This window comes from Galleria mellonella, unplaced genomic scaffold (genome assembly GCF_026898425.1).
Source record: "Galleria mellonella isolate WM207_F2 unplaced genomic scaffold, CSIRO_AGI_GalMel_v1 utg139, whole genome shotgun sequence".
Lineage (NCBI taxonomy): Eukaryota > Metazoa > Arthropoda > Insecta > Lepidoptera > Pyralidae > Galleria > Galleria mellonella.
Genome location: NW_026441995.1, coordinates 10,449,015 through 10,476,385, shown reverse-complemented (window position 1 = coordinate 10,476,385; position 27,371 = coordinate 10,449,015). Strand labels below are relative to the sequence as shown.

General features: G+C 33.0%; 2 protein-coding genes and 1 long non-coding RNA gene across 6 annotated transcripts in view; 2 read left to right on the top strand and 1 right to left on the bottom strand.

Annotated features, from left to right (window-relative positions):
* LOC113511874 (rhomboid-related protein 2) overlaps nt 1–17,230 on the bottom strand; it is a 132,170-nt gene extending 114,940 nt beyond the window's left edge. The window contains 5 exon segments of the mRNA XM_052903448.1: nt 11,324–11,389; nt 12,353–12,451; nt 14,531–14,554; nt 15,142–15,668; nt 17,083–17,230. Coding sequence (XP_052759408.1) covers nt 11,324–11,389; nt 12,353–12,451; nt 14,531–14,554; nt 15,142–15,411 — 459 coding nt within the window. The 5' untranslated portion in view covers nt 15,412–15,668; nt 17,083–17,230.
* LOC128202595 (uncharacterized) lies at nt 1,328–6,586 on the top strand. The gene is made up of 3 exons (XR_008253877.1): nt 1,328–1,792; nt 5,608–5,804; nt 5,877–6,586. It is a non-coding gene; the product is annotated as an uncharacterized LOC128202595 (long non-coding RNA).
* A 2,234-nt stretch (nt 17,231–19,464) lies between the features above and the next one.
* Nucleotides 19,465–27,335, top strand: LOC113510932 (spermatogenesis-associated protein 20). Of its 4 annotated transcripts, XM_052903310.1 has the most exons (7): nt 19,470–19,589; nt 19,694–19,807; nt 20,815–22,440; nt 22,764–22,972; nt 23,841–24,061; nt 24,650–24,785; nt 25,309–27,335. In XM_052903310.1, the coding sequence occupies exons 3-7, from the start codon at nt 20,888–20,890 to the stop codon at nt 25,452–25,454; spliced, it is 2,265 nt and encodes a 754-aa protein (XP_052759270.1). In that variant the 5' UTR covers nt 19,470–19,589; nt 19,694–19,807; nt 20,815–20,887; the 3' UTR covers nt 25,455–27,335. The 4 variants fall into 4 exon arrangements, with proteins under 4 accessions (XP_026750285.2, XP_052759270.1, XP_026750299.2 ...); XM_026894484.3 differs by having other exon boundaries at nt 19,465–19,807; XM_026894498.3 differs by lacking the exon at nt 19,694–19,807.
* The last annotated feature ends 36 nt before the right edge of the window (nt 27,336–27,371 follow it).

Sequence of the window (27,371 nt, the reverse complement as noted above, 5' to 3'; positions counted from 1 at the left end):
AAAACATCTCCAAAGCCTAACTGTGGTTGCCAATTCACTTGCCAAGCGTGGCAACTACTGGCAAGACCCCCCAAGGGGAAGGCTTATGTTCAGCAGTAGATAGTTAAAGGCTGATATGATGATGAACTATTAAACTTTTAAGTGAAAAATTAATGAATATTTAATAGAAAGATCTTATGAGTGTAATAACAATGTTATTTAAAAAATATTAATAGCCTCTAAAGGTAAAATGAGAAAGAACATAAAAAATGGGGGTAGAATGTAACAATAATTAGAATATAAGTAAGAGTCAATTATTTTGGGTAATAATCTAGGTGAGTAACTTTGAAAAAGATCTACAATCTGTTGAGTATAATGATTGTGGTCACGTGTAACACTAAAGAAATTGTCATTTAGTACTATACCTTTATATAGATGAATTGAAAATATTTTTATAAATGTATGATAAAATCAATAAGTTCGTGCGGCGGTCATGTGAACCAAGCTTAGCAGTAAGTACATATACTGTGATTCCCAGCACTCAGCATGCAACTTTGATACTTATCTCCTCTCTCACTACTCTCACGTCGCAGTGACTAATTGCCCCTGCTCACCACCCATGAAATTACACCATTTAAATACATATATTTTAAAACAATTATGAACAATGCTGGTAAATCTTAAAAGATTATCAACACTTTATTTAATAACCCTTTTATTAGAGTTATTAATTAATGAAAAGATTCAATTCCAGTAACCTTAGTATCTAGTTCATTTAATTTTAAAACATTCCATTGAGTATGTTTAATAACATACTTTAGTAACAGTAAGCGTTGATATAATTTTTCTGTCATATTTTTTTGCAATAACATTAATATTTGCATGAAAAAATGTTATTTGTACATCGCTACCTACATCAGTCGGGACCTCTTGTTTTAAGCAATATAAGAAAAATGTATAACGACCTGGCTATGAATTCCATTGCTTATTATTATTTATAAGTGCCGGCGCTATCATCACGGAGCTCTTACTAGTAAAAGTTCGATTCCAATGCACCTTTTAATTGGCAGCTCCCTGAGAACGGCAGGTTAATTTATCGGTTAAGCTGCAACACGTGTTATTATCTGGACGTCAACTATACACTAGCCTGTATTAGGGGCGTTTACCCTATATTTCCATGTTCATATATGAATATTAATTGGCGTTTGTCTTGTGTGCGCATTCCCATTACTGAAACGATTCACTGCATTTTCATTTAATATTTTGTTACATATATAACAGTTCCAATCCATAAAACTATGAACAATGAAATTACAAATAATACCTTGTGATATTTAGGGCTGTAAACACTATGATACAATCAGTGGCGATGATTCGTAACCACCACTCTTCCCCGAGGCCACATGACGAATCCAATTAACAGTACTAACGAATGCTGTCGGACGTACACTATTTATGTTTCCTCACAGTCGCACTGTAAATATTTAGTCCGGGAGGCGTCTGGCATCGGCCTTGTCTTATCTCCTCATCACACATGAACATTTTCATGGACAACCCTCGCCGCTGTCGACATGTAAATAACAAGAAAGTGGCACCCGAACGGGCTGTAAACTTCCGTTCGCAGATCATCTGATAGTTTATTTATTTAAAGTGGATAGTCACGTGCTACCAGTAATATAGCAAGTAGCAAAGCGATAAATCAAACATCGACTCGGCAGTGCGGCAGCGCGGCAGCGGCGGCGGCAGCGGCAGTGTCGGCGGCAGCTCATGCTCAGGCGCTGTGCAAGTCGCGTGCGCGCGTGGGCTTCGACAGGTGATGTCGGTCGATTATCTGCTAATTTATACGCGCCGCTCAACTTCTGTTCTCTCATATTATATTATTCATTTTGACTCAACGCAAACGAGCTCGCTAAATATAGAGAGCGGCATTCCATGGACGAGGAACGCGCCTTGTTCTCGCTTAACTGTCGAATTGTTTTATTATCCTTTTTCGATCGCAATTTCTTATTTAAATGCCACTTGTTCGCCGAAGGTGGGATGGCGGTCTCCTATTTGGAGCAATATTATTGTTGTTACCGGGTGATGTCACCGAGCCATGCCATCATCGCAAGGGGGCCCGTTTTGGAATCTTTATGATCGCCACCTCCACATATTCATAGCAGTTCATTCACCGATGAATATGAATGTTATTGTCATTTCAGATTTATCTATTTGCGATCAGGATCAAGTAAGCGGTACCGCGATTGTTTTACGTGACTAATTCTTCTTTATGACAACAACTAAACATATCTTTCGTTTAATAACATGACCTGTAATACAATATTTATTATGTTTATTATTATCAATCGTCACTGTATTATCTTTATATTATTATTCAGGTTCTGTGTTTATTTATACTTTTACATTATTACATTAAAATGGACTAATCACATAATCTTTCATATGTACACTATCCTTATTTTTTCGACTTCTTCTTTAAATCCATCTAAATAATTATTTAAGACACTTAAAGCAAAGTTACAGTTTATGGGCATGCCAGTCCATTAATTTCTTCTGCCATTAATCTCATATTATCCATCTGAACATATTCATTACTCTTCTTCTATTGCCATTTATATTGTAACGTTTAATATTAATAGAGTTTTGTTAGTCTAGTTTGAATAGATACTATCATTTTACCAAACATAAGGCAATTTTTTGGTCTGAATATCTGTAAATCCATAATCTCCAGATGCAGGGGAGGAACGGATTATTAGTAATGCGGACTACCAGTCCCATTGCTAGCAATATACCCTGTTAAGTCAACCTCTACGTGGTCTTCCTGAAAACGATCGTGCTGAATTCCATCAGGTATATTCATCACGAATGGCTAACTGACCTGCCTTTTCCTACTCATCTTTCATCTCTCACTGCTGCCCCGCCAGCGTATACGATTAGCGCAGGCTGAATTACCGTTGCATTATCATCCATTAAAAAATCCTTAGTGGCAGTATTCATGATGGTGTTATTAATAGACGACAGTTACCGCTTTCCATCAGGTGAGCCACCTGGTTAATGTTTGCCATCCAAAACATCAAGGGTATCATCGCGCGCCCAATTTCAGTATGTAATCATTTATTCCATTAGAAATTTAGGTATTTCTACCGAAAATATAATAGTAACATCAAGCTGCATTTTCTTCCAGAATATTGTGGTTTTTATAATTATTGGTCCTAATTAAGTTATTTATAATTCACATAATTTATTGCGATACGTAAATTAAAATATTGAAAATTAACAATTTAGTTTTATAACAAATTATTAATTTATAAATTATTAATAATTTGTAGCATTTTAATACTTATTACTTAATAACAATAATAATATGATAATTAGAAACCTTTGAACATTTTTAGAATATTCAGTATTAGTTACTTAATATTCGGGCGAGTTGACCGTCATGGGCCTGTGATATCATCTCGATCTGTTTATGTATGTCTCATCGGATATCCTTATTGGCAACTATGATTGTATAACTACAGAAATATTAACGTATTTATTGCACGTGCATGGCGGAATTTAAATTCGCTTATATATACAATGCTTTATGCAATAATACTTTTAAGCAACTTCAAAAAAAGGAAGATATTCGTCCGTATATTTTTTTGTATGTATGTTAAATAAATTTAAAAAAAATTTATAATTTATTTTGCAGTTAATAAGACTCATATCTCTGTTGGTCATCTTTCTAGCAGGTCTTACACTATATTACAGATTTGTCACTATGAATCTGTTAGTTCATATAGTAATACAAACACAGATAGAAAGTAAATTACACACGACATAAAACAATGAGATGGAAATAAAACATAACGCAACCCTATCCCACGTAAACAAACCAAAGGGCACAGGTGCGTGTGAACTTGCCGCGCGTGAAATTACGGTAAATTTACTCCGGTGTGGTCTAAGAAAAAATATTGTTACGATTACACAAGCCATCAACCCCCGCCGACGATTCGCCACGGAGACCTCCGGAGGCTATCATCATTTGTCCCTCCTCACATTACCCTTGGAGGGATGCCGCCCTTTTTTGCCAGTCCCAAAATTCTTGATGACTGTTCGTGTCCAGTGAATGAGTAATTTTATTGCAAAACTAACTGTGCCCATGTTTCGCTTAGTATCAAAAATTAATATACACATTTTACTGCAAAACTAAAAGTTTCTCTCGCAATATAATCAGCTCAATTTAAACGGGAGCTGAAAGGGATGCCTGGCATCTGACTAACTTCTTTCTTTCTTATCTGCCTATAGTTAACAGCTCAGCACAGAATATGCATAACATAGCCCGGGCAATTATAGGTGAGGAATATAACTATATATAATTAGTTTAATAAATTGCATTCAATGAATTATAATATGCTCAGAGAAAGGTGGGCCATCAAGCGTTACGTTTTACTACAACAGTCGATAAATGTCTCTGTCTACTCCATTAAAAATTATAGTCGTAAACATATATTTATTCATTTTTTCTATAGCTGTGCTAGTGAGTTTACTCATTAACAGTAGAACCAAGTCCTCAAATGGTATTTTATCTGGTTCAGAAGATTGAGTTTTTGTCGTGATGATGATAAGCACCTTAAATTGGAATTAAACAGGTCTTATAATTTTATCATTAGCTGTTCATTGTTGTATTTACAGTGAATCATTTCTGAGGTTTATATTAATATAAGCGGAATTTATACAAAGCTAGTTTAGGAACATGTTTCTATACTGTGCTTTGGCTTTTGTATGATAATTTTTATTGTAGATAGCTACATTATTGAGACGGCGATCATTTGATGGAAAAAAGTTATAAGAATTGCAAGATGTCCGAGGCTTTAGAATACCTTGCATTGTGCACAGAGAGACAATAGGCGATATAGAAATTAATGTCCTGATCAATGTCACAATCACTCGGAACTCCTTTTCTTCTAATTACTTTAATCCTTATTTTTGTCCAGATTTTAATGATAATTGTCGCTTACTTACTTACTATAAAGTAATTAATCTTTACTAATGTTATAAATGTAAAAATGAGTTTATTTATTTATTTGTTTGCTATTTATCTCTTGAAGTGACTTAATATTAGATAATTATGTCAGTATGTATGAGCTATGCATGGATTAAAATGACCACTACAAGCACTCATAATGTCATATTGTATATTTAAACGAAAGGTTGTATATTATTACAGTGTAAGTAAAAGTATTAAAGTATATATAAACATCTTAAATCGTATACATCAAAATGGAACTAGAAATACTGTGAAATTGAGAACTGCATCCGTTTTAAAATCGGTTACAAATAATGGAAGCATGGAACTACAAACAAGCTACAAGAATATAATCGTTTTGTTATCTGATTTAGCGTTTAAAGAATTATTAGATAAGTCTTTCTTTCGAATTAATTTACAGCTACTGCATTTAAAGATTTATTAGTATTTTGTAATTGTTTTAATAATTTATATTGTAATAATAAGATCTTTATTTTAACAATTATGTTACAGTTTTTCTTTATTATTTGTAAGTGGATTAAACAATAAAGATAAGTTAGGATTGAATCGAAAAAATAACCTGTTCTGTTGTTTAAAAATCTAAATATTTCGTAAAGGGATCAAAGAGGCGCGACACGGACCGCAGCCGGGCGCCAAGATCGCAACGATATCGTCGCTAGAACAGTAATCGTCAATAAAATCTCAATTTAGATGGCACCGATACTGCGTGAGTTACGGACGGACAGTCCGACAGAACACGAAAACCTACTTGAGGATGGAATGCGCCCTGTGACAGGACCAGCTAACGAATTAGGTGCTTACACGAGATCCTTAGACAATTTCTCAATTATTTATTTTTAATACATTAATTTTTTTTTTGTTTCAGCACCATATTTTGAAAGGGTGGGATTGTTTAATGGTATACAGTTTGGGAAGTTTAGTCCCCACAAGGCATAAAGCTGCGACTTGCGCTGGTGCACGATGGGACGCGTCCGCCACTTCGAATTAATGACGGTTTGACGCCTCGTCGACAGCGGCACGCCTACGCCTATTTATAACATTGCTTTTTGTCTTTTTGCCCCCACCCCGCTGGCCAGTCACAGATAAGAAGGACTCCGAAGTGGGCATTTAAAAATAAATTTGTCGAAAGTGATAAATGATGAATATAACTTTTATTATTTCAAATTAAATTAACGATCTGGACGGAACGTCTACCTTTTCTCACATTAGAGGGATCTTATCTGGAATGATTGCTTCCATTACCTTAGAGAATGGACACGTTGTTTTGTAGGAGGGTAGATAAAGAGATTAATGCGTAAAGCAATTAATTTTGATTGAGGTGTGTTTTATTAAGTAAAATAATTGTTTTTGTTCCCAATGTAAATTAGGGACGCACCGTGAAGCATCACTGTGGATATGTCTATTGTCTTTCAGCAATAGTTTCTTTTATTTATATATAATAAGGAACAAAATATCGCAAAAGATAAGAATAACATATGCTAACAATATTTACTGAAAGAATTCAAGCAAGCAAATCTTTTTTATTATTCCATTAAAAAATAAAAATACTATAATAATAAAAGAGGTATACTTTTAAATAAAGTTCTCTTAATTAAATATTAGACAATATATTAATATTAATTATTATTTAGACCTTATTAAATACAAAATATTTGGGATACATGATCATTAAAACTTTTATTATACTGATTTTTTTTCATTTGGTGAAATATTGGAAACCGAAATCAGTTACTATGTACTTAATTTTTTATTTTATATTTCTGTCAACTGTCCGCTGCTGAATATAAGCCTCCCACATAAGAGTACTTACGAGTCACATGTTAATATGATTACGACATATGAAATATTTTGATAAAATTTATTTGTTTTCTGCTTTTATTATAGGTATTTCACTTCTGTTTGGATGAAGCGATATTGAAGTTAACATATACCTAAGCGGTATTTAAAATGTTGACGTGTAGCGGGTTCCCACAGCGAGCTTTAATACATTTTCCGTGTCCCAGTTAGCGCCCCATAAATTGATTAAGGGACCCAGCGCCGCTCCTCGCGCTGGTTGCTCCAAAGTTTTTTGTGTACGTACGAGACAGGTAACTCAGCTCATGCCATTTCATGGTGAACATAGCGTTCTTAATGACGATAACATTTTTTTATAAATATGATTCCGTAAAGGTCAAAAAGGTAACCTTGCGATGCGTCGGGATTTGCTTCTGCTTCTTGGTATATTGCGGCGGCGACAAATATATCAATAAAGAGACATATTATGTTAGTAACTTGAAATAAGTCATTACTTAGTAAAACCCTAATTTAACCAATTAAAATGATGTAGAATTCTTTCAATTTTTATTGTTAAAAATATTTATAAAGAGAGCAGTTCCTATTTGAGTCATCAATTGATTTATACCTACAAGGAAATTACAAAATGTAAATCAAAATAAAATCTTATCGTATTAATATAATAAAATCGTAACTAGACGTCTAGATATATACGAAAAATATAAGGGGTCTAAATGAGGACAACAGAAGTCAGAACAAATTTTTATAGAACTTTTGTAAATCATCTGTTTCGAAAAAGCTAAAATCTTATCGTATTATATATTTTATATATACCATCTAGTATTTATAAAAAACTAGTTAAAAAACTAGTTAATAAAAATGTCCTTACGAATATAATCTCTTAAGAGGTAGTCAAAAACAGTTGCTGACTCCTTCTGGTGAACATAACACTCAATATCCATATTTCGCTGAGCATACAAAACTTCAACGTAATAGGAAACCCTAACGTCGTCATTTGGACTAATTTTATTTTTATCAGCGTTTTCCATCATCTGAGAATGAAATATGACGTATTATAGTTAGATATTAATAAGTGCTACACTATTACACCAATTACCTGGTTAATAAACTAGGATACTCTATGCTACTAGGAACCAGGCAATGAACTTCTGGAGGCGCAACCCAGAATACCATTTTCAGATCCAAGCCAATTTAGAAAAGTTGGTTTCCTAAATTAGTCCGACCGAGAATCGAATACGAGACCTCATTTACGTAATGTAACGTGCCCACCACTGCACCACGGAGCTCTATCGAGCAGTTTCAATTGTCTCTACGCATTATTGACGAGGAACCTATAGACTTACTTTTAAATTAAAATTTGATGCGTCACAAATTTAATCTCTTTAACCATTCGGTGCCTAAGTTGGCGTAATGGAGTGAACTAATTTCCTGTTAGGAAATTGCTTTACTGAGCGAGTACGATTTCCCTAAAAGCTTCTGTTCCAGTCACCGACAAAACATCAATCATTTACTATGGACTGATGTAAATACATTTTCATAACAATGGGGGACATTGCTCGTAAGGAAACCATACGTTCGTGGCATTTAATGGTTATAATATTTGTTTGTAAAGTTAGATATAGTAGAAGTAGCTCGACTTCTGTAGCTCGAACTAATCACTATTACAATTAGGGCTAGTGCAGACGAAGGATTTACCTCAGACTTTATAACAAATTTGTGTGGGATAGAAAATTTTAAATGCATACAAAGTACTCCAGAATATGTTTTTAATCTACGCACGCTTTTATTCGTTTGTTAACGATAAACTGGTAATAGGTCAGTGGGATATTTGACTTAAATTTAGGAATTTTGACATTCTTAATTTTTTGGTATTTTTATTTGACTCGTTTAAAAGTAAATTGTCTATTATTTATTCTCTGGGAAACAATGTAAAGTCATTTTTTAGAGAACACCTTAAATACTTTTGAGTACAAGTAAGGTGGAATAGAAAATCTTGATAACAGAGGCCACAAAAATTTGTTTCTCTTGATGCGTCACTGACTGACGAGAATGACAATGAGACACTGCAAACTACAAATGTAATAGTATGAATGTAATAGTTTATTTGTTCAGAATTATTTTGTTTAATTCCGCTGTTATTAGTGTATATGTGACTGCCAAAACTCGAAGATTGACCACCACTATTACTACCAAAAGTTCCACAACCTTTCATATTAGCCATCAATCTCCGACTGTCACTCGGTCCACTGATCTTCTATGACACGCGTTTCACTACTAAACAAGGCATTTTTAGGCAAATTATTAAGATCGCTGCTCGAAGTCTAGTGTTAAGCGTTCGAAGGTTTTCATTTCGCAGTTTGGATGTGAAATGGAATATTATTAAGGATTACAAACACATAAATTGTCCTGAAATCAAATAGTTTCACGAGTAAAGGAACCTATCTCCGTAAAGCCACAGATTATATATTATTATTATAGTCTGTTTAATTTTTTTTTAATTATTAAAAAGTATAATGTCTTTTGTCTATTTATTACTAGTTTTTACCTGTGATTTCGTTTGCGTGACGGGGATATGTTTAATGACTGGCATAAGAAGCAGCATATATCCTTCTCCATTCTATTTAATACGTTTGTTCCAAATTTCATAAAGCTTAATCAAGTTGTTTAAAGCGTTAAAAGATAACAAAAAAAAAACAAATTCACTTTTACATTTATAACGTTAAGTAATGATGTTGGTTTTTAGTATACATATTCAAATATTCATAAAATAGCTATTCAAGAACCCCAAAATTATTATTTCATTTCTTGTAAGCGCACGAACTTTTGCAAAATACACCAGTCATTTTCGATTCGCCAACAAATAAATGAACAAATTTCTATATTTAAAACGATTTCGAATGTGACAATGAAGTCAACCGGCAATTTAGCGCGGGAGGTTTGGTAGATTGGAACAAAAAAGCGCGAGGTGACAATATAAATAACAATTTGGCCCACCCCGTTCGTATGTGGTTCGTCGGATTAGCATAAGAATGCCGCATCACGGACGCCCACGACCCTACACTGTCCCTCGTCTTGTTGTCTCTTTATACCTCGAATTTAATTTTGATTTACGACTATCCAAACAATTGTACGCAAAACGTTCTTTGACTGTCCCAATGAATGAGCACAATGTTTTAACAAATAGAAAATAATTAAAGTTATACAAATATCTATCAAAAATCTATCTATGGCTATTAAATGATGCAATTCATATATATATAATATTATGTCAACTACAAATTTTAAATCAATGTTGGTTGCTTGTTAAAACTCTAATCTCTTAACATTACGGTCAAAACCAATTTGGAACTTCTTCGTTTAAATTTCGTAATAACTTAATTAATAAAGGCAAAGGCGCGATACAAATATATCATGACCGGCATTAATGCCGATACAGAGCGCTTCCTAAGATTCTTATGCTAATATTGGCAAAAATAACTCAATAATTAATTGAGGGTTGGGTTGCATTTGACATATTCAAGCATTAAAATAATATATGAGGGTTAATCAGATAGCCTAATTATATTAAGCAGGTCGTAATTTAAAGTTTTATTTGTTTTTCGGCAAAAGGGTCCCTTTATTTGTTATAAAAAAATGAGTAATTAATTAATTTACTGTAAGTAGGTGTTTACGCATCATTTGAAAACAATGATTCGACAGTATATTAGTTATGGCACTAATGTGATTTTGATGAGGGGGCTCAAAACTGATCCTATTTTGCAGCAAATGTTGATGTCTTATTTAACAGAGGTTAAAGTGATGATGATTTAAGTTATGGTGATTAATGTGTTTACTCATCGCCATCAGCAATATAACAACTATTGATATTAAGATTAAATTGGAAAAATATTCGAAGGATAAATAATATACCTAATGCATACGATAATTTAAATAAATATATTTTTTGTGCGTGTTAGATGATAAACTAATAAATGTATTTATATCCAAAAAAATAAACAAATAATAAACGACTGTGCTCAGTGTTAATACGCATTTAAGATAATATATTTTTACCACACAAAAATAAATGTCCACCTAATAAATCGTGTCGGACCTTATCGTCTTTCGAGAGGCGACAGTAAAACCCGATAAGGATATGGGTCCCTACGGTTCAAGATCTCTCTGTGTGTTAACTTTTTCGTTTACGTTTAGGTGATCGTATCTTTTGGTGGCAATACTTTTGTGCCTGTTGGATTGGTTTTAGAGACTCGGGTTATGTCTGAACGCGCGCGAGCTGAGCGTAATCGGCGTTGCATCTTAATTTAGTTGTCTTGTATTGTGGGAGGCAGCGACTGGATGTGGAACATAACCTAACCCACTGTGAAGGCCCAGTAAAGGACGCCGGGCCGACTGACGCATACGATACATCCTCATATTTATTACACAGGACAGTAAAAAGGAATTTATGGACTTAATTGGGTAGATTATTCTTTATAGAACGTACCTATAGCTATATGTGTATATTTAAAATTGACTTACCACATTGACGAACTCCTGAAATGTGATTGCGTCACTGGTTGCACTTCGAGCTTTGTCCAGAAGAATCTGAAAAAAGGTAGATACCTATAGTTATATATTTAATATATATTTTTTAAATTTAGAGATAAAGGTTCAATTGAAGAAGACTTTTGTTATTGTTAAGTAGAAATACTAAATAGGTATTATAATAATTTTTAGGAAAAAATAAAAAGTAGGTATTAATTACACAAATATATTTTTTTATGAACACATTAAACCAGTGGTCCTAAACTAAAATATTGATATTGACATAATATAAATAACTTAAGAGAGAGGATTTGACGCTACAGCTCAAATCTAGTAGAACTTTTTTTTTATACCACTGAGGTAGCAAACAAGCATACGGCCCACCTGATGGTAAGCGGTTACCGTAGCCTATGAACGCCTGCAATATCAGAGGCATTACGCGCGCGTTGCCGACCCTGAAGAAACCTCTTTACCCCCCTTTTGAAGAACCCCATGCTGTATTCTCTTGGGAAAACCTCGGCAGGGAGCTCATTCCATAACCTGAGTGTTCGTGGGAGAAAACATTTCTGAAACCGCATTGTACGGGACCGTTTAGGTTGTAAGAACACAGCCATAGAACTTCGTAGTCGTAGAATCTACAGAATACATGTTTTAGCGAGCACAGAAACTTTTAAATGTATAGAGAGGATCTTCACATTTATTTCATAGATATTGCATTTATTCAGACGCAGAATTATGTTTATTTTCCTCGTGTATACGACAAAGAAGTCGAATTCGCTCCCTATATCCTTTATGAACAGGCTATTCATGAACCTGCGAGCTCCTTGTTTGACCTTATCGTTACTTCCCATCAGCAGAACTCAAGGTCAGTAACAGAATAGTAAAAAAATATTATTTTGAGTAACTTAGAAGGACAAAAAAGCTGACAACTTTTTTTACAACATCGCCCTTTGTTAAGATAAAGACGTAGACTAACTATAAAAATTAATAGTCGTTGAGATAGGTAAGTAAATAATTACCTACCTCTCTTTTGTGTGGTGGTATCTGTGCTATAAAGTCCGGATTCTGTAATGTTTGTTGGAAGTCGGGCCAAGGGATTTCGCCGAAGCCTTCTGGATCGAACTGCAACAATATCACATTTCCTATAACGGTCACGCACAAAATGTCGTAATATCAACGCCATCCGAAACATCATGATTGTTCACCTTCTTCACACATATTTATTCATATTTACTTTATTTCCATTCGTTTCCAAAAAGAGTGGTACAAAAAACTCGAAGCGCCCCTATCTCCTACCTCACATTATCTCAATGTTCCGTACGTGACGACACACCGTTTGATCCGCGGCGCTACCGACTCTTTTTATCTGCTTTTAAAACATTTTATATCCCGCTTCTGTACATTTTAATCAGTCAAAAACAAAACTTTATTCTTTGAAATTTGTTTATATCGCACCCGACAGTTTTTCTGAATTATGGATATCTCTTTAGTCTACACTTATAAAGTGAAAAGATTTTAGTGTGTATGTATATTTGTAATGAATAAACTCAAAAACTACTTTGCCGATTTCAAAAATTCTTTCACCATTAGAAAGCTACATTAACCCTGAGTAACATAGGCTATATTTATTGCTAGAAAAGATTAGGGATCCTTACTAAAACTTTAGTAACGTAACTCAAGGTGCGTCACGTGCGCTGCGGAAACTATTGGTGATAGAATATTCTACAATATTGAAGAAAATATCAATAACTACAAAAATCTTCCCATACTATATGTCCAACTATTATCGTTATGTCACAATAACCACTTTTTAAAATATTGTAAAATTGTCCACCCGTGCGAAGCCGAGACAGGCCGCTAGTAATATTATAAAGACGTACCTACCTATTCGTTTTTTTGTATGTAAAGAGTAAGCTTTAGATGTAATCAACCGGTTCTAAAGGAACCATATACCTATTATATATGATATAACATGTATATATGACATATGGTAGATATAAGAGAGTATTCTGTGACATTCAGGGTGCTGTTCATGTGTATAAACAACAAAACAAAGAACTAAGATTAGCAGTAATTTTGAACAGATACGATATTGAAACTTCCAAAAAACAGCATATAAAAAGCCGGAAATACACCTATTGCTATTTCTTTGATTTTGCGAGTGCGTATGGGCGTTGGTTTTCGCCATTAAGTGAGTCGCATATTCGTTGGTCTTATATGTTATATAAAAAAAACTTCTAAAAAATTAAGATATTTTACATAAAATAAAATAGTATACTTAATGAAGATTTGTCATTTAGAAGAAAACATCTCTATCATACGTAAAATGAAAACAATTGTTGGCTATATATATACACATATATATATAATGGCTAATCCGGCCTTAGTACTAAATAAAATCTATGCAATGCTAGCAATGGGGCTGCTAAATCTCATTACTCCCTCTCTCATTACTCCTTCTCATTACATCACCGGAGGGAGACTTTGTACATAAGTCGATTGCTTGGGTACCTCTGTCCCATTCGTGTTTCAACCGTAAAGCATTTGTGTTTGCATGGCTGTGTTTCGGTTTAAAGAGTGGGATATGGCGTGAATTTACTGGGTACAGAGGAATAACACCTGCGTCCTCAGGAATGGCAATGCATGGGGGGTATCATGGGCGAAACAGTATACTCTGTTATGTCCATGTTACTGCTCATGTCAATAGGCAATGGTTACCACTTTCCACCAGGTGGGCCGTCAGCTTGTTTATGATTCAAAGTTGTATAAAAAAAAATTACTGACATTCCCTTTCCTCCCAATCTAAGATATTAGGGTATAAAATAATACTATTAGTATTTAGGTACAAGTAAATTGTGGTAATGGAAGTAATAAATAAAAAATGACATTACAATAATATAATGGCTAAATAAAGTTATTTACTATCCACTTTACGAGTTTCAATAATAGTATATTATGTACTTGTGATGCAAAAAGCATACAGGAATATTATTACTTTATCATTTCATATGGGGGTGGAAATACCTGGTACCGGCACAAAAAGAAAATATCGCACGTGATATCTGTGTTGGCGGTGTGTTAACAATTTATATTTTACGCCAACAGGTCACGTCGCGGCCCTCTATATAAAGAATATAATATTTTTTGCTGACATGTGGCAAAAAATTCTGATGATCTGATGATAGTGTTATAAATACTCACCCTATCGAATAAGAGGCGCCATTTCTGAAAAAAAAATACATGTCTTTAATATTACATGTTTAATAATAATAAATTAAATAATATAAATTTAATTAATAATATTATAAATTTGCCATACAAAAATATTTTTTAATGGCGACCCTGTACCGGCAAACGCAGTGTAGTACAATCTCCCATTAAATGGAGTGGCGTGACGACTTCAAATGTATCGCAGAAAATCAGTGGATGTAGGTGGCTTAGGACCGTTTCTTATGGCAGTTTATGGGGGAGGCTTATGTTCAACAGTAGATGGATAATGGCTGATATGTTGATGATGTATATATCCACACGTATTTCTTCCTTGAAGTAGTTGTACTTTTATGAGTCCGTTTCGGTTTAAACAGTGAGACATAGCAGTGAAAGTAAAGAGTAAGGTGTACGCTACGAAATTATGTATAACACTTCAGAATTTTCTGGAATGGCAATGCATGAGGCTATTGTAGTTACTTTATTATGTATTCTGTGATTTATTTGGTACTGTTCGTGTCAAAAGGCAACGGTTACTACTTTCTGTCACGTGGGCTGTATGATTGTTTGGATCTTATGTTTCATGAAAAAAATCAATAACTCACATCATGCATCAACTCCCGTCTGATCTCTGCTTCATCCAACTCTGACCCAAGATCGGTGTGATCTGTATCATATAATGGTTCTGCTGCCCGGGAAAGTGAACCGAGGGAGTCCCGGGCTGACGCGAGTGATCCCGTGACAGTAGGCAATACTCCGGCTTCAATCCCGGACTCCATAGAGGTGTTGGTAGAGAGCAATGTGGTTGTGGCGGCGGGCGGCACGCGGACTTCGCGACCGCCGCCGGCGCACCCACTGCCCACCCACACCGACATCTCGCCAGCAACACCATCCACACTATTGCAATATTCACTATCTATTGCAATTTGTCCCACATTCGCATTGACTCGTTGTTTTCTTTTTTTTTTTATTTAAATATAGAAGTCTTTAATTTTACGCTTCATCTGGACAGATATGATGGAATCGAATTCGAATGGACGTTCTCTCTGGACTTTTGAATTTACTTAATTATTAATTGGAATGGAGGAAGAATATAAAGGCACGTAAGTTTGGCTTGGCTTGTACGACACACCTGGAATAAGAAAGACATTTCAAACATTAATGAAAAAGGGAGAGAGAACAATTAGCTCGCATTTAACACGAGCAATCGAATATATTGAATTATTAATGTTTACTATAGACGAGGTCATTCAATTATTCTAGAAGCGGGAATAATAAACCGAGCACAGCAATAAAACCGAATCCCCCTAAGTTGAGTATTGGCAAAAAATGTTTGTTGTTTGTGATTCGTGGGGTGGCAATAGACTTTCTTAAGAGATTCAAGAATGGTATAAAAATTTAACGATGCATTATAGTAAATACCTAAGTGCTTTTTACTGATTGTTATATAGATACTTAATACATCTAGGTAATAAGAACTTTGCGGTTCTGTTGTGCGAGTCTATTCAGCTGTTAATCCTGATAGAAAGTGGTGACAGATGAAAATGTCACCAGTCGCCTTTAAACCACTTCCGTATTATGTTATATATAACATAGTATGTTCATTTAGTATTACATTATCAACCTTTAAGAAAGATTATTTACTAATACAGATAATTGAACAGGTTTTAATGAATTTGCTTTACGATGAGATACCTACAGGTTTGTTTTTATGCTAACTCATGCGAGCGAAGCCGCGAGTAACAACTTATATCAAAATAAACTTTAATAGTCAAAATGAAATTACTTAGTATTAAAATTGACAATCAACTGAGGAAGGGCAACGTGAGCAAAATACTTCGTAGTGAAGGGCCTCAACCCTCACGACGTTGCCGTAGCAACGAACCGCAATTTCATACCCCACTTAACAAGACTGGCTTATTCAATTCGCACAGGTTACAAATAAAGAACATAAAAAAATATATATAGTTTTGATATTATTTGGAATATGTTAATTAATAATTTTAAGAAATATTTCAATAGGAAGGAAAATGATCATTATAATGTATCTACAGCTTTGTAAACACTAGTTGCATGAAGCAACATTAGTCACACAGAAACAACAAATACTCAACAAATAATATCTTTAATTTTTATTATTATTTTGCAGAAAATGTCCTATAAATGTTTTAAAAATAGTAGAAAATTTTATATTTTCTAGGTAAGCTGGGTAATCCCTATATTTAAAACAATATTGTGATTCTGTTATGGTATTGTTTTGTATTACAAAAAAGATATTCTGTGCTACCCAAGAATGTGTGTATTATAATTACGATTATATTATAAATATACTAATAAAATTATATAATATAATTATGTATTTAAAATTTATTTTTATTAATACTCAAATTTTTTACATAATTTTATGTATTTATATTAAACATTTTTAACATAATACTTAAGATAGAACTAACTGAAACATTCAACGGTTTTTCAATTTGTTTACATTACACAGTAGTCAATGACAACAAACTCATAATGCCCCTCCAACATAACCAACTACTTACCTTTGTAATTTCACTAGTTGTCACATATCACTATCATAAGGGATACTTCACACAGGACTTCATTTCCAAAATATAAAACATTTCGTGTCAAGAACACATTAGGCCGAGGAAACCGGTGGACATTAGCTATATGTCAAAACACGACGTGTTCGAGTGAAAGTGGAAATGGCGTCCGTATTTCAGCGCATGCGTTAGTTCAGAGCGGTCACGAGGGTGCATGCCTTGAAATATAAATGCAAGAAGCCCCTTTGCAGTGGTCGCTACTAAAAATATAGTGATAGGACCTGCATTAATGGAGAGTCACAAGGGATCATTGCCCTTTTAACATGTATGAACATGATGTACGTTTTGAAGTCCGTAACAGTACCCATCTCAACTAATTAATTTAGGTTGCTATTTATTAAATACCAGTGTTCTCCCCCTGCTTCGCAGTGGTAGATAGACAGAAAGAAAAACTAATGTTTTATATTAGCTCTAATAGTCAAATTTTTGATACGTTATGTTATTGTAGTGATTTCGTAGCGATCTATATTTTTTTTTAAAAGTCTATCTTATTGCTGATGAACTTTCTATAAGTGAAAGTGTTTTTTTTTAAATCGGTTTAGTTGTTTTTGAGTTTACTATTATGAATAAATAAACAATCAGTCAAAAATTTCCTCTCTATAGTAGTATTATACATGTAGATGGATATGTTGTTTTTGTATTGTACATGTATTTAGATAACTACTTAATTCATTTTACTTTACGAATTATGTAAAAATGATTAGGTCAGATTGTATTGTCGATTAAATAGATGGGTATATTTTTTAACACATGGAAATGGAGCAGTAGTCCTACATGCTCATTAATACATACTGGCGATGTATACTGAAGGATGATAAGTGAGAATAACAGCAGGTCGGTTGGCTCATGGTGACAATTTCACCAGAAAATTACCATAATAGTTTCCAGAGGGGCACATGAAATTTAATACGCCAATAGGGTTCTAGTGAACATAGGCATATTTAAAGAAGGACCTGGTAGACCTTGTCCACCCCAGGATTGTGTGGTGCCCACCTTTGAATGCAAGCAGAGATTTCAATTATACGCAAAGACATGTGGCCGAGAATAAATATGTGCTTTTTTAAGGGGCCAGCATTCGTCTATTTAAAATTATTTTCATACCTCTCTTTAAAATATTCTTCAACAAGCCAATGCCATTGAGGGATAATAAGCAAAGGTTAAGTCAGTATTGCCAGATGGCCTATAGTATAAAATTTAAAGAAAATTAACTACGATAGTTTTTAAACACGGTCCCCATTAGAAACTATTGTATATAGGAAGTAATACAAAATATTAGTTAACATGGTACATTGCTAATAATAGGGCCGCTAGTTCTTGTACATAATAATACCGTCTCTCATTTAAATATTTCTAATGATAATAATTTTATTTTAAACTTATTTACTTATGTATTTAAAATTTAATTTTATTAATACACCAAACTTTTCACATAATTTTATGTATTTATATTTAACATTTTTTACATAATATTTAACATTGAACTAACTAAACCATTCGACGGTTATTCAATTTATTTATACTACTAGTCTATATTTTTTTTTTATTGGATGAAAATGGAATGATAACATAATACATTTGATGAGAATGAAAATAGGCGAATCATGATGAATCATCAAGAATTAACCATGATAGTTTCCAGTTATTCAATTTGTTTATTATTACTAGTCTATATTGGTAGTCAGTAACAACAAACTCATAATGCCCCCACAACATAACAATATATTTATGTAATAATTTGATAATAATTAGATCTATCTGCCACATTTTTTTGGATAGGTATCAAGTCAAAACAAAAATAAGTAATATTTTTAAAGAAATTCATGAAAACCAAAGGTTTATTGATCTTATTCTATTTAGAAATAAGATATTGATGTAAGTCTTGAAAAACTCACATTGTTTTTCTATTTTTCCATTAAATATACCAATATTGTACTAAATTGAAAAAGAAAACACCATTATAATTGTTTTTCTATTGTTAACTAAACGCCTACTTGTGTACTAATAGCAAAAAAATAACGGCTTTTATAATGAATCTAGTAATCTTGCAGTAATTTTAGACGTTTGTTTCTTTTTAATATATTTAAATAAATAAATGAGAATAGGAATGTGATGGGCTTATTATAGGAAGGTGCTATTAATTATTAAAACGTGTTATATCAAATCCTAATGATAAAATAACGTGTTGTAATATTTGATATGGCTGTTTAAGCATAGATCTTTCGCTTCACAGTATTAAAATAAAACATGAAGGAAGGAAATAAATGTCAAAAGCCATTGTGTTTGTTCTGACAAAATGTCAAGTTGACATCTGTCAAAACCTGTAATCTAACCAAAAAAGACTTGTTTTGATGTCGGATTCGATTCTATCGATCTAATCGAAACGTCTCGCCGTATTTTTATTATTATTCATTCAATTTTCGAAGTCATACGTCGTTAAAATTTCTGTAGGTATAAACTCAGACATCACTTATTTAAATTTTATGTTTTAGAATCTATAACATTTTATTTTTATTATGCCTACTGGCCGTGCCGTATTGTTGTTGCGAAGATTATCGTCTGGAGACAACAGATTTAAGAATCTCAATTTTAATCAGAATACAACCAAGGAACCGCTAGTTGTTAACCCAGTGTGCAGTCATCGTGATTTAGCCGTACCAAAAAGGTATTTATACCTATACTATTAGCAAATTACAAAAATAACAACATATTGAAGTGCACTAAAGTACGTTCTAGTAGGTGCTTTATTATTGTTGAAATGTCAAATGACCTTGTTTTTGTTTACATGTTTAAATGTACAAACAGATCGCCACAACATAGGCTGTACATTTATTATTGTTAACAATTCAAATTTGTATATGAAACGAAATTTATTAAAAGTTATCTGGGTAGATCTGTCGTCTTTGTTACATAATGCTATTTGACTGATGAATTGCACTAAAATAATTATCATACAATTTATAATTCTATATGAGATATAGTTTCATAAAGACCAATTTTGCTCAGTTAATATATACTTCCTGGATATTAAAAAAAATCTAAGGATCTTTTATGGATGTATCTACATTTATAAATATTTATTATATTTTTAATTTCTGGATACAGAGCAATTTAAAAGGTATTCCATTTTTAATAGTCTTTTTTTCCTCTAAATTATTATTAATAATAACAAAATATAGAAAAAAATTTATAGATTGATTGGATTGTGTGAAGTAATTTTATACTTCAAAAAGCTTCCAAGTAAGTTATATCCAAAAAATTATTATTAAACTTCACTGTAAAATAAAATATCATAGTCAAAAATAAATTCCACCTTTCAGTTATTACTAAGTTATCTTAATAACCAAATATATATACCCTCTAAGTGTATATTATTATATAACTAGTACATACATAAAGAATACAAAGAATTGTAGTAGGTATTTGTCTCTAAGAAGGACTTAATCATATTTTTACAATTAAAACCTTTACAACAAAAGACTTCTCCTAATTTTATCATTAAGTATTGATATAAAGATAATGCTATGTTTTTTATGGTTTAATATACTAAAGTATAAAAATATTTACTTTTTATACTGGTACAAGCAACTTCCAATAACTCAAGGTAATCTAAAAATGTAATTACATTATACAAGTATTCATGTAAAAAATTCTTACAATATTTGTCTGCAGGTTGTCCACATTTAGTCATAGTAACCTCCCAACACCACCATTGTGCAGAAGCCTTAGCGATAATATTTTAAAAATGACTAGTCCCAGTGCAGAGTCAAAACCATTGGAAAAATGTAAATACACAAACTGTTTAATCTCAGAAAAATCTCCATACCTACTGCAACATGCTCATAATCCTGTACAATGGTACCCTTGGTGCCAGGAAGCCATAGACAAAGCTAAAAAAGAGAACAAATTAATATTCCTATCTGTTGGTTACTCCACTTGTCACTGGTGTCATGTTATGGAAAAAGAGTCATTTGAGAATGAAGATGTTGCTAAAATTATGAATGAACACTTTGTCAATATTAAAGTAGATCGTGAAGAGAGACCTGATATTGACCGTGTCTATATGTTATTTGTGATGGCTACAAATGGAAGTGGTGGTTGGCCCATGTCTGTATTTTTAACTCCTGATTTACGTCCTGTTACTGGTGGCACATACTTTCCCCCTGAAGACCGCTGGGGTCGGCCAGGGTTTAAAAGCATCCTCTTATCTTTAGCCAAAAAATGGAAAGAGAACCAATCACAATTCCTAGAGGCAAGCATGAATATCATGGATGCATTACAAAAAATATCTATTGTTGATGGTGAAAATTCAACTTCAGTACCTGGTGAAGCTACTTGGGATAGATGTGTTCAAAGATATATGTCCAATTATGAACCAGAATTTGGTGGATTTGGAACAGCCCCTAAGTTTCCTCAGGCTTCTATATTTAATTTTCTCTTCCATTATTATGCTCGAGATAAATCCCATCCTGAAGGAAAGAAATGTTTGGAAATGTGCCTATATACTCTAACAAAAATTGCTAAGGGTGGTATTCATGATCATGTTTCTAGTGGCTTTGCCCGATACTCAGTTGACAATGATTGGCATGTGCCACATTTTGAAAAAATGTTATATGACCAAGCCCAACTTCTTGTTGCTTATACTGATGCCTTTTTGGCAACTAAAGATGAATTCTATGCTGATGTTGTGCATGATATTATAAAATATGTAAATAGAGATCTGAGACATGAATCTGGAGGCTTTTATAGTGCTGAAGATGCAGACTCTTATCCAACCACTGAAGCAACTCATAAGAAGGAAGGAGCATTTTGTGTATGGGAATATGATGAATTAAAATCAATTATTGGAGATAAAAAGATTAATTCCATCCCATATATGGACATATTTGCTGATTATTTTAGTATTGAAGAAGATGGTAATATTTCTCCCACAAGTGATCCTCATGGGGAGTTAACAAATAAAAATGTTTTAATTGTCTATGGTAGTAAAGAGGAAACTGCAAATAAGTTTGGTCTATCTATAGATCAATTAAACCAAGTGCTATCTGAATGCATTGATATACTGTACCAAGCTCGTCAAAAAAGACCCCGTCCTCATCTAGATAGTAAAATGCTCTGTTCTTGGAATGGTCTAATGATAGCTGGCTTGGCACAAGCAGGACAAGGCTTAGCAGAAAAAGATTATGTTGAAGATGCTATAAAAACTGCTCAGTTTATAAAAAAACATCTGTATGATCAATCGACACATACATTGTTGCACTCCTGTTATAAAGCTGAAGATGGTTCAGTTGCACAAACGTAAGTCTAAATATAAACACAAACTTGTAATATTATTTGACTATATTCCGATAATAAACAATAACTCTTACTAATATTATAAACATGAGTTTGTTTGGTACCATATATTGCCATCATGGCTTAACCAATCACTATGAAATTACACACACATATTATAGTGGATGGATAAGGATATAGGCTACTTTTTATTTTAGTTAGTAAACATATCCTGGTCATACGGACGAAGTGACGAGTAAAAGCTAGTAATACAATAAACTTAATAATAAAAAAATAGGCATTGAGACAGAATTGTATATTTTTACACATTTTTTTTTATTTTACAGCATAAATCCAATCAAAGGATTTCTGGATGATTATGCTTTCCTTATAAAGGGTTTATTGGATTTATATGAAGCCTCTCTTGATCTCGGCTGGCTGAATTGGGCTCGAGAGTTGCAACAAACACAGGATAAATTATTTTGGGATCCTGTCAATAGTGGATACTTCACTTGCTCAGCAGAAGATAGCACTGTCGTGTTAAGACTCAAGGAAGGTAAATAAAATGTTAATTGTAGTCATTAATATGCCACTGTTTATTTTTTTATTTATTTATGCTTTATTGACCACATTACAAAAAAATGTCTGGTACAAAAGGCGGACTTAATACTATATAGCATTCTCTCCCAGTCAACCTTTGGCTAAACAGAAATTTTAATATGCGGTGAAAAAAATTACAACACACATACAATAGAGATTATATAAATATACATACATGAATATATTAAACAAATATTACATAAATATACAAATATGTAATAAAAATACATATATACAAATATAAATATACATATATAAATATACCTACTTATAGATTATATACGATAACTGTTATGTAGGGGTCTTATATCATTATCTTACTGGCCAGGCGGTTTGATATGGGTTTTTTCTTACATATCTTGCATCATTTCTTTATTCATTCTGTAATTGATAGAAAATGGTGAACAATATTCACCATATGGATATGTTATTCTATATGTTATACTGACCTAGTATCTACAAGTAGATTTTGCTTCGTTACAAACGATTATTTTGTGTTACAGAGAAAACTGCATCAATTGTCACACAAAATGAGTAAACCCTATTAGAAAAGATTTATCATAATTTGTTTGAAATTGATTGTTTTCGCGTAACATGTAAAAAAAAAGTAGTCTAAATTTTTTTTGTTTAAATTGATAATCTACACTTAAAAGTATATATTAAGAAATAAAATATTTGTTGAAATAATATTTTGTTAATATTATTAACTATGAAAAATTGTAATTGGTGTTTGCAATTTATAACTCTTTAATTTTTATATTTTATTTATTATTATGTTTTTGATACTGGTTAACACCTAAAATGTATATTTGGTGCATTTGTAGACCAAGACGGTGCTGAACCATCAGGGAATAGTGTGGCATGTCATAACCTTCAACGGCTTGCCGCCTACGCGGACAAGAGTGCCGCGCCAGAAGGTGGAGATCACGAGAGGGAAATGGCGAAGCAATTGCTCCTCGCCTTTTCCAAACGACTCACCGCGTCCCCCACGGCACTTCCAGAGATGATGTCCGCTCTCATGTTTTATAATGATTCTCCAACACAGGTTCGTTAATTAATAGATATTTGCACGATTCGTTTCTGGTATATTGAAAGTTCTAAAAAATGTTCTAGTTTTCTACCTCGTTCAGGTTTTAGCATTAAGATAAACTCTACATAAATAAAATAGGGATTGTAAATAGTATGTTTTTAAAAAGCGTTTTGTATTAATATTTATGTATGGTATTATCATATTCATCATCATCATATTTATACCCTTTAACTGTCCACTGCTGAACATAAACCTACCCCTTGAAGAGTTTTGCCAGTATTTGCCACGCTTGGCAGGCGTATTGGCAACAGCAGTCAGGCTTTGAAGATGTTTTAAGAGTAATGCTGCCGATGCCTTGCCTTCCCTTAGTCGCCTCTTACGACACCCGCGAGAAAGGATGGGGTAGTCCATTCTATGCCGGGACATAAAACAAAAGCTAGAACATTGAACCATTTTTCGTTTAGTTTAGACTATAAACGCTAGCAGGATACCAATAAGAGATAATTTATGCAGATGGAGCGTCGTTATATACTTACGCCTTTTACTTTTTGGGGTAGGCAAAAATTACAGACTACCACTTAAATATAACATATTGATATTCAGGTGTTGATATCGGGCGGGTGCAGCGACCCCCGCACGCTAGAGTTGGTACGCGTGGTGAGGTCGCGGCTGCTGCCGGGCCGCGTGCTCGCCGTCGCCGACCCGACCGCCGAGTCGCCAGCCGGTATGTCCGACATACGTGAGTCTCACAATATACTATGTGACTCATGTAGTTAGTTCTAATACTTTCATGCTCACTTATTAATCATGTATATACATATACATTAGCGCTTGCCGCATATTTGACTAGTAATTAACCTGCATTTTACTTCATGTTTTTGTTTGAAGTTTCCGGAGTGTGCTACTATATCTCAAATACATTAACTTACCATATTAATATCTGGAATTTTTATTGAAATGGTAATTTTTTGCATGTATCGAAAAAGCAAAACCTAGCAAGCCTTTTCTATCGGTTGACGGCTTTTTAAAATGCTTAGGCTTATTATTTGTTTGATGTCCATAAAATTTCTATTATTTATTCTTTTAGTGCTTTTTTTTTTAATGGGTGACGATGGATTGATAACCCTGCCTGCGCTATTGGTATACGCTGATAGTGTATCAGTAAAGAATGACAGGTGAGAATGAAAGCAGGTCAGTTGGGTATTAGTGACCAATTCAACAATTTTACCTATTACTAACAATCCCTTTCCCCCTATTTTCAGTGTTAAGCCGTATCAGATCGGCGGGCGACGTGCCTACAGCTTACGTGTGTCGACGTTATGCGTGCTCGCTCCCCGTCACTGACGTGAAACAACTGGAAAGCTTGTTAGATGAAGCGCCAGCCACCACATCAACAAAAAGCAAATAATTTTCACTTTAAATATATATATTTTTTAATATATTTATGTAGTTCTTACATGAATATATATATTTATGAATGTATATATATATTCGATCTTGTTAATATTGTTATTTTGTTTTCATGTCACGTGTTCTTATGTATCAATATTTTTATTTCATGAATATGTGTTTGCGTTTATCGTGTCCCCAGCGACAAAATGTAAGTAACCAAAATGTGGTATAATTTAGATGAGTAGTCGTAATTTAACAGATGAACAGTACAATTTTAGATCAGTGAATGTTTTATTCCTTATTTATGTATTTACTAGTCATTACAAATTAGATACCACGCCTGTCGGATCTGCGGTAATTGGCTGAAAATTACGTTTTATTGTTATAAACATGCCTCTATATCACGTAATTTTAATAAATGATATTTATTTATTTATTCATTAGTACAAATATGTGTACATGGCAGACTTAATGCTAAAAGCATTCTCTACCAGTCAACCATAGGGAAGTGTCAGAATATTCGAATGCGGTACTACTAATTATTGATATACATTTATTTATTTATTTATTTATGCTTTATTGACCACATTACAAAAAAAAATGTCTAGTACAAAAGGCGGACTTAATACTATATAGTATTCTCTCCCAGTCAACCTTTGGAAAAACAGAAATTTTATTATGCGGTGAAAAAAAAAAATTACAACACATACAATAGAGATTACATACTAAAATTACATATATAAACGAATAAATATATATGAATAACAAATATACTTACACATATATGACATATACTATAGTATACAGGAAATTGAGAATAATATAAAGCACTTACTGCTCGGATAAAGTAAAAAAGTGAGCGTGGACGTTTTGTTATGAAATAAGATATATTCTTGTAAGTACTTACTTTTTCATACTTTAATAGTTATTTAGTCGAAATCAGTTAAAATTTGTTCTACTAATAAAATGTCATGAAGTAAGAATACTACTTACAAAGTTTTTGTAAATAACAAGACAATATATGTTAAAAAACATATTCCTATATTTTATGTTAATTAAAAGTGATATTTATCTCTGATATTTTTGACAATTTCTAAATAAATAGAATTGGATAGTGCTCAGTCGATAATGACAACATTGAATATATTTAAATAGATTTTAGGCATTTTTCTTCACAATATAAAAAAAAATACTATTGTGATAAGAATCTTTCTAGCTGATGTAAATATCCATCAGTTTAATATTGTACTTCTAAATTATATTCATGCCTTGTGCCATATTTTAATAAAGACAAAAATAAGGCCTGCTTGAGTGCAAACGCCACGGTATGCTCATAATACCAGTTGCCAGTAATGTCCATTCGCGCATTGCCTATCCTTATGAGTACTTATGACTCAAGTCATTTTACTGTTCTTCCTACAGTTTAAATATCGAAGAAAAAAAGAAAATCGCATAAGCATAGCAGCATAAACAGGTAATAGTACCGACTTCATACAAAAAGGTCTTTATGCAACTAAGGTTTTACGAGGCATCGTTTCTCTGTTGCCGAATGTCAGTTACTATTAACTTTTTAATTCATAACATGACCGACGAATCTTTATTTCAGGATCTATGTAAATTTTAAGTTATTAACCATAATATTTTGCACTTCAAATTCGTAATTGAGAAATCTAAAAACATTTATCAAGGAGTGATTTGGAAATATTTAGGCTGATTAGTAGAGATAGCAAAATAAATATAATAGTATATAGATTATTTTTTCTCAATTTTATTGACAGAATGTCATCAAATGACGTCGGAAAGATTCTCATTTCATTTATTATTTATTTATATTAATGTAAATTAGCTTGAAGCAAAGTTTTGTGATATTTTACTCGAAATATAGAATTATACATAAGTGGTATTTTATTGATTTCACCCCTTGACTGAAATT